This window comes from Neomonachus schauinslandi, chromosome 10 (assembly GCF_002201575.2).
Source record: "Neomonachus schauinslandi chromosome 10, ASM220157v2, whole genome shotgun sequence".
Classification (NCBI taxonomy): Eukaryota; Metazoa; Chordata; class Mammalia; order Carnivora; family Phocidae; genus Neomonachus; species Neomonachus schauinslandi.
Genome location: NC_058412.1, coordinates 98,324,538 through 98,340,080, shown reverse-complemented (window position 1 = coordinate 98,340,080; position 15,543 = coordinate 98,324,538). Strand labels below are relative to the sequence as shown.

The following is a 15,543-nucleotide window of genomic DNA, read 5'->3' as shown; positions in this document are numbered from 1 at the left end:
TCCTACCAATAGTAATTTAAAATTCTTGACAAAATATAAAAGCAACGACAGGAACTGTTTATTGGCACTAGACAGCAACTAAAAGCAAGCTGAAACTAAAAAGGATTCTACCTTCAAAAGAAGGAAAACCACACTGGGTGAGATCCAGATTTAAATGGCTTTGACCCCACGGGCCCTCTGTGCCCCACATGGGAAGTGGCTGATAGGGCTCAAAGGAAAAAACAGTAGTTTTATTGGCTTTAGGCATCATAGGGCTGAATTCAGTGTTGTCAGAACAACTAGGAATTGAGATTAGGATTCCTGAAGGGAGAGAGTCACAGAGGAGGGAGCCCCCAAATCTATAAATGAATACCTATAATCTTTGGCAGAGCCTTAAACTGTCCATGTACAGATAAAGAGTCCAAGGAGCCCAGGAAGAAAACGAGAGCCAGAAGGCTGAAAGAACTGAGCGGAACATTCAGTTTCTCACTTCAGGGATATAGAGTTCAGAATTTTAGCTCCGTCGAGTTAGAGGGAATTGACAAACACTTGGGTTTTCCATTGAAACTCTGGAAGTTTCATGCTTTAGGAGTAAAGACCACATCCCAGAAGTAAGGGAAAACTGGAATAAACCTGCCTTAACAAAGCCTAAACTTATGCCTCCCTGTTACCTGGCAGTAATCTGTTTGCAGGAGCAAACTTCAATGCTGTTTGGAGGAAGATAATATAATTTAAAGCCTTTACAACATCTTTACAGTGTTTATATGTCATCAGTAATTACTGGACATGCAAAGGAACAAGAAAATGTGACCCAGAGTCGTGGGAAAAATCAGTCAATATAAACAAACTCATAGCTGACATAGACACTGGAATTGTCAGATAGGATGTTAAAATCACTATGCAGAATCTGTGAAGCCATTTTCATGAAAAGATGGGTGAGGAGTTGGGAAAATTCAGGAGTGATATGAAAACTGTAAGAAAAAGAACCAAAGGCAAATCTCAAGATCTAAAAAATAAATCTCTGAAATTAAAAAGAAAAATTGGAGCTAATAGCAGATTTAACACAACTCAGTAATAAAAGACAATAAAAATTAGCAAAAGACATGAGCAGACACTTCCAAAAAGAATATATATGAATGACCAAGAAGCACTTGGCAAGATACTTAACATCATTAATCATCAGGGAAATGCAAATTGAAATCACAGTGAGATACCCCTTTATATCCATTAGAATTGCTAAAATTAAAAAAGCTGACAACACCAAAGGATTGTTAAAACTTGAACTCTCAGACTTTGCTGTGGGTACATGTAAATTGGTATAATCACTTAGGAAAACTGCATATTAGTTCTTTATAAAGTAGAATATATACTGACCCAGCAATTTTATTAATAGTTATTTGTCCAATGGGAATAAAAACATATAGCACAAAAGGACTTGTAAAGTATGCGGATTTATTCACAATAGCTAAAAACTGTAAATATGTCACTGCCTATTTATAGATGAATGGATAAAGAAATTATGGTATTTTTAACCATGGAATAATTGGCTTTAGGCATCATAGGACTGAATTCAGTGTTGTCAGAACAACTAGGAATTGAGATTAGGATTCCTGAAGGGAGAGAGTCACAGAGGAGGGAGCCCCCAAATCTATAAATGAATACTTATAATCTTTGGCAGAGCCTTAAACTGTCCATGTATAGATAAAGAGTCCAAGGAGCCCAGGAAGAAAACGAGAGCCAGAAGGCTCAAAGAACTGAGAATAAGAGGAATGAAGTAGAATTGCATGCAACAACACAGATGAATCTCAAAAATAAGCCGGGTAAAAGAAGCTAGCCCCCATCCTCCGTCTCTTATATGAAGTTTGAAGTTATATAACAGGCAAAATGTAGTTAGGCTGATTGAAATCAGAAAAGGGTCTCTCTTTGTGGGGTGAGAAGGGAAATCGGGTGGAAGGGGCACAAGAGAACTTTTTGGGTTGACGGAAAACATTTTGTATTTTTGTTGGTATCATGGTTGCATGAGTATATACCTTTGTTATGTATATACTCATCAAAACTGCACGTTTGAGGTCTGTGCATGTGATTGTATGACCGTTACAACTCATAAGTAGAATTGATGGGAACTGACAGGCAATGTAATGTGGTGGTTCAACATACCGCATGCAGGGATTGAGGTAAGACTACCTGGATTCAGGTCCTAAAGGCAGTGAATTATAGTGGGTCAGGGTATGGTAAGGTTTTGAATCGCATTGCCAATATTTTGTGAACACTGGTAGGTTACTAACATCTTCTAAGCCTCTATAAAACACAGATGATAAAATTAGTATCTGCTGGTAAAGTTGTCCTGAGTATAGTGGCTGGCATATAGATGCACTCAAGAAATTTAAGCTGAAGTTATTATTATTAAATAGCTCTTCAGCCATTTTTTCATTGCTCTAATGCAGTCATGAATGCTGGTAGAACATGAAGATTTTGAGAATTAGATATCCACAAGCTGCATTATACTGCCATCTAAATAATGCAGACAATATTTGACAGCATATGATTAAATACACTAGCAAATCCTATTTTAATTATCCATTTCAAACTAAGTAACTAATTATCTCTTTGCCAAGAAAAAATGTTCAATTTAAAATACTTCTCTTGAAGCTCTTGTAAAAAAAAAATTCAAACCTAAATTAGGACCTAATTTTTTTCCTAATAGTCTCACCCTCTGTTTCCCATCTCATGATCACTTTTTATATTTTGGTGTATCTTTGGGGTGCATATGTATGTGTGTATGTGTAAATGTATCTGTGTATAAGTGTGTGTGTGTATAACTTTGTAAGCAAAATTGTGACTGTATGATTTATGTACTCTTCTAAACCTGACGTTTCATTTCGAAATCTTTCCATGTTTAGGACTATTTACATATAGAGTTGGCCCATTCTTTTTAGCAGCTGCATAATAGTATTGCACTGATGGATTTTAATTTATCTAACCAGCTCTCTGAGAAGTTCCAAGTTTCCACTATTATAAACAACTCTGACATTCTTAGAATTGTAACTTTTGCACTTGTGTTAATTATTCCATAGAATAATTTTTTTTTAAAAGTAGAATTGCTATGTGAAAGAGTTTGAACAAAATTTATTAAGCTCTTTTTGGAAGAAAAAATTGTATGTGTGAGTATGTGTATGACTGAACAGTGAAAGAATGAGCATTGGAACACTGAAGATTCTCTGGGTCAATTCCATTGTGTTGTAGACTGTGGAGAGAGGGGGACATCTTCTGATCTCTTAATATCCTGGTTTATTTTCATATCCCAACTTACTCTTACTCTCTACCTCTTTGTCTCTTTACCCTTCATTTAGCAATCTTGCATTTCCTTTCAGTCCAAGGGGTCCATTCAACAACAACTAAGAACCCAAGTTTTCAATTTCCTAATGTATGTGCATATGATCTTTGAGCCTTCCATCTGTGCACTCACGCCCACCCCATCCAGTCATATAAAGTCTTAATTTCCAACAGCATCAGATTTGTGTTTTTGAAAGGCGAGTCTCACTGTGTAGGCCAGATGTGAAGGGGAAGGATGCAGAGGCCAGAGGACTGATGAGACTTCAGGTTGGTGAAAGGAAGGAAGCTGTTCAATTTGTGGAGCAAGGGCAGGAACAGCTCAAGTTCTTGGCTTAGTTGCTGTCAGGTGAGTGAGGGTGGTTTTATGGGCGTTACTAAGACCCAAGCTACCCTTGACTATCATCTAGTGCCCTGTCAGCTGCGGAAACACAGCTGTGTTTGTGTCCTGCTATTGGGCGGGCAAGGGGGAACTCAGAGGTCTGGTTCTTTTTTTTTTTGATTATGTCCATTGTTCTTTTATGTAATTAAAAAAAAATTTTATTGTTATGTTAATCACCATACATTACATCATTAGTTTTTGATGTAGTGTTCCATGATTCATTGTTTGTGCATAACACCCAGTGCTGATGCAGAACATGCCCTCTTTAATACCCATCACCAGGCTAACCCATCCTCCCACCCTCCTTCCCTCTAGAACCCGCAGTTTGTTTTTCAGAGTCCATCGTCTCTCATGGTTCGTCTCCCCCTCCGATTTCCCCCCCCTTCATTCTTCCCCTCCTGCTATCTTCTTTTTTTTTTCTTCTTAACATATATTGCATTATTTGTTTCAGAGGTACAGATCTGTGATTCAACAGTCTTGCACAATTCACAGCGCTCACCATAGCACATACCCTCCCAATGTCTATCACCGAGCCACCCCATCCCTCCCACCCTACCACCCACTCCAGCAACCCTCAGTTTGTTTCCTGAGATTCAGAATTCCTCATATCAGTGAGGTCATATGATGCACATCTTTCTCTGATTGACTTATTTCGCTTAGCATAACACCCTCCAGTTCCATCCACGTCGTTGCAAATGGCAAGATCTCATTCCTTTTGATGGCTGCATAATATTCCATTGTATATATAGACCACATCTTCTTTATCCATTCATCTGTCGATGGACATCTTGGCTCTTTCCACAGTTAGGCTATTGTGGACATTGCTGCTATAAATATCGGGGTGCACATACCCCTTCAGATCCCTACCTTTGTATCTTTGGGGTAAATACCCAGTAGTGCAATTGCTGGGTCATAGGGCAGCTCTATTTTCAACTTTTTGAGGAACCTCCATACTGTTTTCCAGAGTGGTTGCATCTGGTTCTTTTTTTTAATGGCTTTAATTCTACTCTTAGTTTTGAGGTGAATATGGATGTTTTAGATTGCTGTGCTCACTTTCTTCTTGACCTTTTTGTTCTATAACCTGTGGTATATCGGAGGCAATACTTACCAGCTTGGGAGACAGAATTGTTAGCATTTCGTTTGCACCCTGTGTTCAGTGACCTCAAGTTGATAGTTTGAAATTGGGCATGGTGGGGACATTTACACAATTGAGAGTGGAAACAGCTACAAATCAGGGATTCCCCCATCCCAAAAGAAACTGCCCCTTAATGTTTACCAGCACACTGCATGACTTCTGTAACCCTTCTACCTCTGCTCACCACACACACACACACACACGAAAACATAGTGTTTGAAGGATTGGACATCATGGGTTTTCTTCCATGAGACATGGTGATTTTCAAGAGGAACAAATTGAGTTCCTTTTATCTTCCTGTCTCGGGTTTTGCATTTACTTCCAAAGGACAAAAATGAGCTAACTTTTTTCTCTCTCCCCTAGTGGATGGCTGTATTCACAGAGCAGCTGGGCCCTGTTTACTGGCTGAATGTCGTAACCTGAATGGCTGTGAAACTGGACATGCAAAAATCACATGTGGCTATGACCTGCCTGCAAAATGTGAGTACAGCCCTTGGGAACCCTGTTTCCAAATCAGCTGAGCACATGTCTCTGATTTTATCCCAAAAGCGTGTAACTGGGAAAGGAAGTGGTAGTGGGGATATTTAATTAAGTGGGCTTATATTCGGATTTTGTACTTGGTAATAAAATGTGTGCTCCAAGTAGTTCTTCAAATATATATGTATCATATGTGAGTGTAGGTGATTTTTGTTCAGGTCTTCGACAGAGTGTCTCTGAAACAGAGAAATAAAAATATGAGCAAAATATACATTATAGCATTTAAGTGCCGTGGAGTGACAGCTTCTGGAAGTGATGCCAATTTCTTATTCCTTGTTCAGGTTTCTTGATTGTGGATGTGTTTAGAGCAAAGGAGATCAAAGTGATGTATTGTGTTTTCAGCTGCCATGCAAAGGCTGATTGGCAATTACAGCCAAGGCATCTGTCACACTTTGCTTTCAGGAAAAGCCAATGGAATGTGGTTGTCAGTGTGAGAATGTATTTGCTCTTTGAATGTGGAATGGTCAAAATTTCCATTATATTTGAATAGAGAAAAGTACTGCATTTGATTGACCTTGTTGCCTAGTCGTTTAGCCAATCGAGTGGGGGTAGTGTGGAATAAAAATACTGAGAGAGGAGCTGGTTAAAGGCACGGATTTTTTAATCACATAACCTTCAGGGCTTGGCGGGTGGAGGTAAAGGGTTTCATTGCACTGTTAAAGTGTTCATTGATTTGGAAATTGGGACGCCAATTAATTGTTTATTCTATTCATCTGCTTCTTATGATACTGCCTGGGTCTGTGAATACATTTTATGTAAAAGTGAAGCGAGTTTTTGTTTTTCGTTTTTTTTTGCAGTTGAGAAAACATGACTGAAAAATTGTAACACTATCTGTAGAATACTTGTTGGGCTCTGTATAGGCAGGTTGTGTAAAAATGAATTTCCTATGGATATGTGTGAGTGGAGAGATAGTGTGTTATATTTTAAAGATTACTTTAAATAATGTTTAAATCTGAGGTTTTGTAGTAAATGTCATATATTAAAATGATATTTTTTCTTTATAAACATTATAATACTGCATTCTGTATTTCTCACAGTGGGTTCTAGTGAATGTATATCAACTATATACTGTTTAATTTTTCCTTCAGTGACTTCTCACTTTTCTTTCTTTCTTAGCGTTTTTACCTTATGTGAAAGAGTCAAATCATGTACCAAATGGCCCCTCACTCCCACTTGAAATGTATATTTATGTCAAATAAAGTCCTTTGTGTACAGTGGTGTTCTAAACAGTTCTCCCTTTGAGTCAGAAAACCTGAGTATTAAAGGTGATTTCCCTTTCCAGGATTATATGTCTCTATGTTTACAAATATTGGTCATTTTTTCTTTTTAACACCATATTACCTTTGTGATATAGCTAACTGATACCGCCCTGAGAACAAGCAGATTATTGATTACTTTCAGACTTGTGTCTGTCCTTAAACTAAGCAATAAGGCCTGGTTTCCTACTGATTTACTACTTCCTTTCTTACGTATTAAAGCACAAATAAGAAATTCTTTACCTCTGAGGTTTCCAAAGACAGATAGCCTCAGTATCACTAAATATGGCCAAATAAAATGGTGGCTTTAGTGTATGGGTTGATGCCATGATGATTCTGTCTAATGTGCTTGCTCCTGTCTGACATCCCTCTAAATCATCTAGCTTAGTTCAGGGTTATTGAAGGACGTATGAAGATCAATGACACCAAGACCTATGCTTGAGGAGTTTCATGATTGAGTCATATCTCTGAGCTAAGGTGTGGCTTTCCTGGGGACCCTGGGCCAACTGAATCTTTGTGGCACAAGGACTCTAGTTAACAAAGTCAGTCCATAGGACTTGGTACCGAATCTGTGTGAACTGAGATAATGAGAGCCTTATACACATTCAAGTCACTGTGCACAGGTCACAGGGCACATCTAGTAAGAAAATCATCCAGCACCGTAGAAAGGACCAGACTTGGGATGGCAGTGCCACCTCATGAAAGTCACACACATGGACTACTTGTGAATAAGTCTTGGTATTTCTCTATATTTTGAAAGATTAATGATCTATATTGGAAACATAAAGAAAAGCAAAGAAAGCAATCGAGCAATATGGAAATGAGTAATAATAGCTTACATCTGTGTGCCACTTTATAGTTTTCCACAGTACTTTCACGAGCCTTTATATTTTAAATTGTATTTTATAAACATGGTGTGTGTGTGTTCATTTTCCCTTTTCCTATCCCTGAAAGATGTTTTTCTTTCTCATCAATTTGGGTCATCCATTTCAGAGTCATTAACAATCCACAGATGTGCTTTTGTAGAGAGGGAATGAAAAGGAGCTCATTACATACTGTTCGGGTCATATTCCCCCTCTATATTTAATAATTCCATGACGGTTTGACAGCAGAAACTAGTTCCTATCTGTCCTCTGTGACAGCGGGTTTATCATTATGGGGGTACTAAAGCCAGTCATCCAGCCACCAATGATAATATCTTCATGCATCAGCAATTTGTTTGGAAAACGCTGTTGTCTAGGTTACAGACAAACTTGGTAATTTTGGACTGGTCTTTGCTTCTTTTATGCTTGCTAAATTAATCTTTTTCTTAATGCTTGTATTTGAATTAATCATGTTTGTAGTCTATATTCTGTGACTCATCATAATTGGTAGAAAGATAAGCCTCAGAGATTTAGTTTATTCTTCATTGTTTGGATGTTTTGATTTCTTTTGATGTAGAATATCCAATCATTCTTTTCAAAATAATCATAAGAGTGGAAAGAATATTGGCGAATATTTCATTAAATGTGATTGCTAAAGAAATGACTTAAGAAGTAGACTAAGGACTGTTTATACAGTTGGACCTTTTGGGACCTTCTCTTTTACAATATTAGATTCATAATAAAATTTAGATTTCTATAGAGTTTTAGAAGCTTATCAACATGCGGAACCTTTCTATTCATGCTATCATCATTCTACCAGAGGGCCAACTTCATGTGGGAGAAGTTTGTCTATCAGAGTCACAGTTTTAGTGTCAATATCTAGCACAATGTTTCCTGAATATGTGCTGAACTAATGTGAATGAATGAGTGATCAAATGAATAGTTTCAGAACTTTTCACCTGGAAAATAGCTTTGCAAATGTTGCCTCTACTAATTCTTTCCCTCCTGCATTGCATTCTGCCTGGTGCTGGTAGATTGATATTCCTAAGTCCAGAGTCCTTATAATTGTCTGTAAGACTCTAAGCGATGTGGCCCTCCTTACACCTTGGACATCATCTCCCTCTGTCCTCTTCCTTGCCCACACAGGTTGCTTTGCTGACCTATAATGCATTTGCATTAGTGTTCCTTCTGCCTAGAATTCTATTCTTCTACATATCTGTCTGGCTTGCTCCATCACCTACTTCAAACCCTTGCTCAAATGTAACCTCCAGGATCGCCCAAACCAACCTGTTTAAATTGCTTTTTCATTTAATTTATAATTGCATATCTGTAGTATTTAACCTTCAAATACTTGGTATCATTTACTAACTGATTTTGTTTTTTGTCTGTCTTCCCCTATGAAAATGAGGGCAGAGATTTTTTTCCTGCATCTTTTTCACTTACTGCTTTGTCCATACAGGTTAGAAAAATGTTTAACCGGGGCTCAAAATCTGTTTGTTGAATGAATGGGTAAAAACCTAACTCCACTCCTCTCAAAATCCTTGGATGGGTCTTTCTTTAAACACAGACTTGTTAGCCTGATGACCTTTGGCCTTCCATGATTTACTGCCATATCCTGAACTAACAAGCTTTTATATGACCTGAATTGCTCACAGTGGTGTGCCTGCGCTGGGGTCTGTATTTAGGGCCATCTAGAAAGCTCTTTGCCCCTCTCCTGTCTTCTTGACTCAACTCAAATATCACTTCTGTCATGAAACAAGTCTTCCTTATCAACTCTGCAAAATGCTCTTTTTTTTCTCCCTTCAAACTCATGAATACAAACTCATGAACAGCTTTTTAACACACTGAGGACACTTTTCACCACTTTTTATTGTTTTACATACAAGCTTTCCACGTTTCTATCAGTCCCTTGTATATAATGGGTACTAGAGAAACATCTACTAAATGAATTACTTGTTAAATGTGGAAGATTGGTTGATAATTGGTGATGGGTAAGATGTAAAAGACAATTTATGTTAATATCCCTGAGAAATGATGAAATTAGTGTTAATTATCCCTTGGGTTTTTTTTTTTTTTTAAGATTTTATTTATTTATTCGACAGAGAGAGAGACAGTGAGAGAGGGAACACAAGCAGGGGGAGTGGGAGAGGGAGAAGCAGGCTTCCCCGCGGAGCAGGGAGCCCGATGCGGGGCTCGATCCCAGGACCCTGGGATCATGACCTGAGCTGAAGGCAGACGCTTAATGACTGAGCCACCCAGGCGCCCCTCCCTTGGGTTTTTTAAATCACATTTTAACATCCATCTAATTCCAAAGTCTCTTGTTTGAGGAATTTACTTTTAATGGTGCTTCTCCTAAGGGTGAACAAATAAAAATAAAGAAACTATATCAACTTTATTTAATGATTTTTGGCATAGCTCACATATCTCTTCTATTTCTTGAGACTGCTCCATTTTTAGGCTTTAAAGCTGAATAATCATGAATGATAAATGGAAAAATATTAAAATCTGTATATAAAATGGTAGGATCTGTTTCTTTTATTCTTTCCATTTAATCTTTGGACGATATCAAAGAGTAATATTAGCATCCAATTCACAGGTTTTTATTAATCATTTGAAAGGAGACTGTAGGATGAGAGACCATAGTATAGCATATATGAATCAGAATCTTCATTCTATTCCCAGGTACAATAATAATCAGATGATAGTAGCTTAAAAGGTACAGTTGATAATAATACTTCTCCCATGCCCTTCATCAAGAATCATAGTACTTTGAAACATTAGCTCATCAGTCCTTTTGAAATTTCTATGAGGAAGTGACATGACAAGTAATGGTGTTCTTTTTCAACACAAAGGGAAATTCAGGTACAGAATGGTTAAATTCGTTGCTCCCAGTAACAAACTATGTCCATGTTAGAGGCATGGTAGATAACTCAAGTATCACCTGGTTGGGCGAGAGTTATTGCAGGTGTTGGCCAAGACCTACTGCCTGTTTTTTATAGATAAAATTTTATTAGAATACAGCATTTGGGGGCGCCTGGGTGGCTCAGTTCATTGGGCGTCTGCCTTCGGCTCGGGTCATGATCCTGGGGTCCTGGGATTGAGTCCCACATCGGGCTCCTTGCTTAGCGGGGAGCCTGCTTCTCCTGCTGCTTATGTTCTCTCTCTCTGTCAAATAAATAAAATCTTAAAAAAAAAAAAGAATACAGCATTTGTTCGCATATTATCTATAACTGCTTTCATGACACAGTGTCACGTAGTTGCCACAGGAACTCTATGACCAGAAAGCCTGGAACATTTACTGTCAGGCTTTAACAGAAAGATTTTGCCAATTCCTGGTCTTTGGCAATCCCTATTTTTTATAAAGGAGGAAGCTGAGATTCAGAGAGGTTAAATATTTATTGAATTTTATTGAATGTACGTGATTTAGATCCCTATTGACAAAAGTGGGACTAAAATACCTGCCGTCTATTTCTTGGGACAGCTCTTGCTTCTATTGCCTCAGTAGAATGTCACCTTGGGAGGATGATCTGAAGCCTTTTAAATCTTTCAAATTATAAGGTCACCTTGAAAAAAAAAACCTTGAAAAAAAAATGGTCATTTTTCTCAGTAGGGCCATACCTGGAAAGTGAGTAAGTCAAGTCTCTGAAGGGAGAGTTAATTCAAACCACTAAAGTATTAGGCAATAAATCTTTATTCCTTGCTTCCTCCAGTGGTGGTAGCTAATATGCTGAAAGTGAGCCTGTAGTCCTGAGTAAATTCAGTTTCTAGAGTAGGTAACTTGTAAGATGGTTCCCAGTTAGTCCTCTGCGATGCGTGACCTGATTTCAGCCATCATGGGCTCCACCAGCAGGTGTCTGATTGTGAAGGCAGTGGAGTGGGCATGCTGTCAAGAATATGACTCTGTCAGGCTTTGATGGAGATCTGAGGGCCCTCATGAGCCCCTTCCATAATTAAATGACTTATGTTACACAAGGAGAAAAATGGCTTTTGAAGAATATAAAACCATCTTCCTTCCTGAAGAGAGATATGGGGTTGTTCCTCCTAAAACCAACTCTGATTGGCTCATTTTCCTTAAGTGCTTTAGGCATTTAAGTACTATTTGAATCTATTTCTTCATAATTACCACCCCTTTCATTTATATTAAACAGTTTTATACATTTTTATCTCCTTAGTGATCCTTATGATGAATGTGGAAGTGAAAAGGGCAGAAAGATTATAAAACCCAGAGTAGTGGTTCTCAAAACGCACTCCTTGGAGCGGCAGCAGCACCTGGGGATTTGTCAGAGATGCAAATTCCTTTGCCCCACCCCAGACCTACTGAATCAAACTTTGTGGTTTAACAAACTCTCCATGTGACTTTGATGTAAGCTCAAGCATGAGCATCATTGACCTAGTCAGTGGTGGAATCCTGAGCAGAACCCTTGCCTTTTGATTCCTTACCCTAGTCCTGTTTTGCCACACAACATAGGCATTCTTTTGGGTTGCAGATTAGGGCTTTCTTTGAAGAGAACTCAGACATGCTCTTCTTTTCCTTTGTGGCATGTTCACAGTTAGTATTTGTTTCCTTATTTATTGCCTGCCTTCTCAAACAGAGTAACAGTTTGAAGAGAGAAAAGTCCTATCAGTCTCATTCACCCCTGGTATCCTTAGTATCTGACATAGTATCCAGAATCAAGTTCATGGCCTTTGATACATGTTTACTGGAGGAATTAATGAAGGCATTGTCTTTGCGATAGTCATAGCTGCCACTGCAGGAAAACAACCAAGAAGACACTCAAGATAGGACTACGTGATACCAGAAATCTGCAGCGCTAGTACTGCTACCGTCCCAGCATCTCTGTTATCCTGTCACCAGCCATGCTTCTTGCTCAAAGACTCTAGCAGTGCAAGAAAGCACAGGCGGACGAAGTTTGCTCAACTTGTCCACATGGCACCCAGATAACCTATACTTGGATTACTTTCTTTCATTTTCTCTCTCTCTCTCTTTTTTTTTTTACCCATTGCAATAACATAGATTCCATCTCCAAGTGGCTTTGTGATGAAATAACTAAACGACTCTAATAGTAAATGGTTTCTTCTAAAAATAACAACATCTTGGAAGCAGCTAGTATTTACATTGTTGTAAATGTACCAGCTGAATGTAGAATAAGCGCCTGTGCTTGGCTTGCGTTATTTGAGATCTTAGCAGGCCTTCAGAGGACACTGTCTATACCTTCTTTTGCCTATGTGATCAATAGGAAATAACAGTGTAAATCAATTCTGGGTAATAATGTAAATGGGCTCTCGAAGGCAATTCCTGCCGTGAGATAAGTAGTTAGCTGTGACACCAGCATTAACCGCAGTGGGGGTAATCAGCCTTTGGCTATGTTTAATCAGAGTTATCAGCTAAGATTAAAAAGAGAGCCACTGGTGTGCAGGGATAATCATTTTCAGGATTTAAAGGATGAATATTTGAAGGTGTTCTCATAAATTAAAGCCATCAGAATTGCTTTGAGTAATCTGGGATGCTTTGAGGTCAGGCACAAGCAAACAGGAAAGGTTAATTTCAGAGCCACAGTCGTTAATGCGCAGGAATTGCAGAATACATTTATAGAAATAGTGAATGCTGAGTTAAATGAAGATTTCCCCCCACTGCTAAGAGGTTCCTTGAGCTATTACTAACCTATATGATTTGGTTAAAAAGTGGGCAACACATAACAATTTGTAAATTTATTAATTATCCCTGCAATTAATTATGAAGCCCAAATACTAAATATTAGAGTACATTATGGCTTGATTAGAGGTGTTTCCAATTGAAAACATTGATAAAACCAAGTTCTTCCTTATAGAATTAAAGATTGTTTCTGGGTCAAGAACACTAAACATCACGGTAGCAAGTCTAAAGAGAGGTCTTGAATCCAGGATATTCTAATTGTTTGGTAAAGTCCCTTAACCTCTGAGCCTCGGTTTCTTCATCCACAGCTGTCTGGGGATAGTCGTATCTACCTTGGGTGAATTTGTTAGGATGCAGAACCACTGTTTATCAGGGTAAGACATAATATAAATATATGGCTCTATTATTACTTGTAAAATACTTAGCATACCTCATTTACTTATTCAATCAGTGTTTACTGAGTACTTATTCTGAGCTAGAGTGCTCTTCTGGAATGTAGAAAACTATAGTGAAAAAGCTAAGGTTCGAGTACTCGGAGATCTTAGGTTCTTAGCACAGAGAGGCAGATAATAAACACATTCACATAAGAGCAAAACACCTCAGATCATGGTAAGGGATATGAGGAATATAAAGAGTGGCAACAGAGTCGAGAGTGGGAGGAAAAGGATTACTTTTCCCATGGTGGTCGGGGAACACCACCCCTCGGAGATGGTAATGGGGCTGAGACCCCATAAGCTATCCAGGAGAAATTTATTGCTGGCAAAGTGAAAGCACTTTACTATAGGGTTAAAAAAATTCACCTTGCCTGATATCTAAAACAAGATAGTCCCTTAGTTTTTCAGCTGTTCTTCCTTGGTATGGATATTATATTTCAGTTCTGACATATGTATAATCTTAAATTTAGTCCGGTTTTTGGAGCTAATAGAGGTAATGCTGCTGCAGCAGCTGCTGGAGTGGACAGGGATTTTAATGATTCTCTTATCTGACCTCCTAATTATACAATTAAGGAAACTGAGGCCCAGAAAGATTATTTAATTTTTATTTTTTATTTACCATGTGATAAGCGACAGAGTGAAGACTAGAATCTGGGTATCCTGACTCAGTATAGTGCTCTGTCTGCTGAAACATACTGCCTCTCCTAGTCTCTTAGATAATACTAAATCTCTATATCTGTTATGAAAATTAATCAAGTATTAAGGGAGGTGATGTACATAAACGTGCTTTTGAAATACTGATTTCTTATTTTATATGGTACTTTATTAATAGTAATTTTAAATGAGCTATGTATACATGACATCGTGAGGTCTACTAGTAATGTTTATGACAATAATCCATCCAAACATATGTGGTAATGACTGGTGTTTGAGAAAATATGGAAGTCACAGATAGGAATTAAGAAAAAAAATAGTCCCATACCATCCTCAAGACTTAGACATTTGTTCCTGCTTCCTCCCGGTATCTTGTTCTCAGAGGAAAGGGAAGAGCTTCAAAAGTCATTTTGAGAAACTTAAGATGAGAACTTTATTGGTTTTAAAGATACATCTACAAGTTATTTGGTATTTCTCCAATCTCTCCTGGAGAGGTAGAGTTTAATTCCCTTCGCCTTGTATGTGGCCTGAACTTAATGACTCCTTTCTAGTGAATAGAATATGTCAGAATAATGGGGATTACTGAGATTAGGTTACAAAAAGACTGTGGCTTCCATCTTTAACTCTCACTCTCTCTCAAATCACTCTGTTTCCTTGGGCTGCCATAACAAAATACCACAAATTTGATGGCTTAAAACAGCACTTTATTCTCTCATAGTTCTGGCAGCCAGAGGTCTGAAATCAAGGTATTGGCAGGACTCCACTCCTTCTGGGGACCCTAGGGGGAAATCCATCCTTGCCTATTCCAGCTTCTGGTGGCTCCAGGTATTCCTTGGATTATAGCAACATAACTCTAAACTTTGCCTCCATTTTTACATGGCTATCTTCCCTATTCTCTTTTTTCTTCTCCTATGAGGACACTTGTCATTAGGCCTACCCTATTCCAGAACGATATCAAGGTCTTGAGATCCTTAACTTAATTACATCCAGAAAGACCCTTTTTCCAAATAGGCTTACATTCAGATTTTGGGGCTTAGGTCATGGAGATATCTTTTTGGGGTCACCATTCAATACACTATATACTCTCTCTGGGTGAAGCAGCTTGCGTGTTATGAAGCAGCTCTGAGGAGAAGAAAACCTGCTACCATGTTGTGAGAGAACTCAAACAGCCTCTGAAGAGACTCCTAAGGCTAGAATTGAGGTCTGCCTGTAACAATGTGAGTAAACTTGGAAGGGGATCTTCTGAGATCTGCCTACAGTCATTAAAGTGAGCTTGGGAGCACATCCTCCAGACCCAGTTGAGCTTTTTGCTATTCACAG

General features: G+C 38.4%; 1 protein-coding gene across 1 annotated transcript in view; it reads left to right on the top strand.

Annotated features, from left to right (window-relative positions):
* The window catches only part of MACROD2 (mono-ADP ribosylhydrolase 2), a 2,055,604-nt gene that overhangs the window by 724,696 nt on the left and 1,315,365 nt on the right, over positions 1–15,543 (top strand). Inside the window, exon 5 of the mRNA XM_021700726.1 lies at positions 5,190–5,306. Coding sequence (XP_021556401.1) covers positions 5,190–5,306 — 117 coding nt within the window. The remainder of the gene's footprint in view (positions 1–5,189; positions 5,307–15,543) is intronic.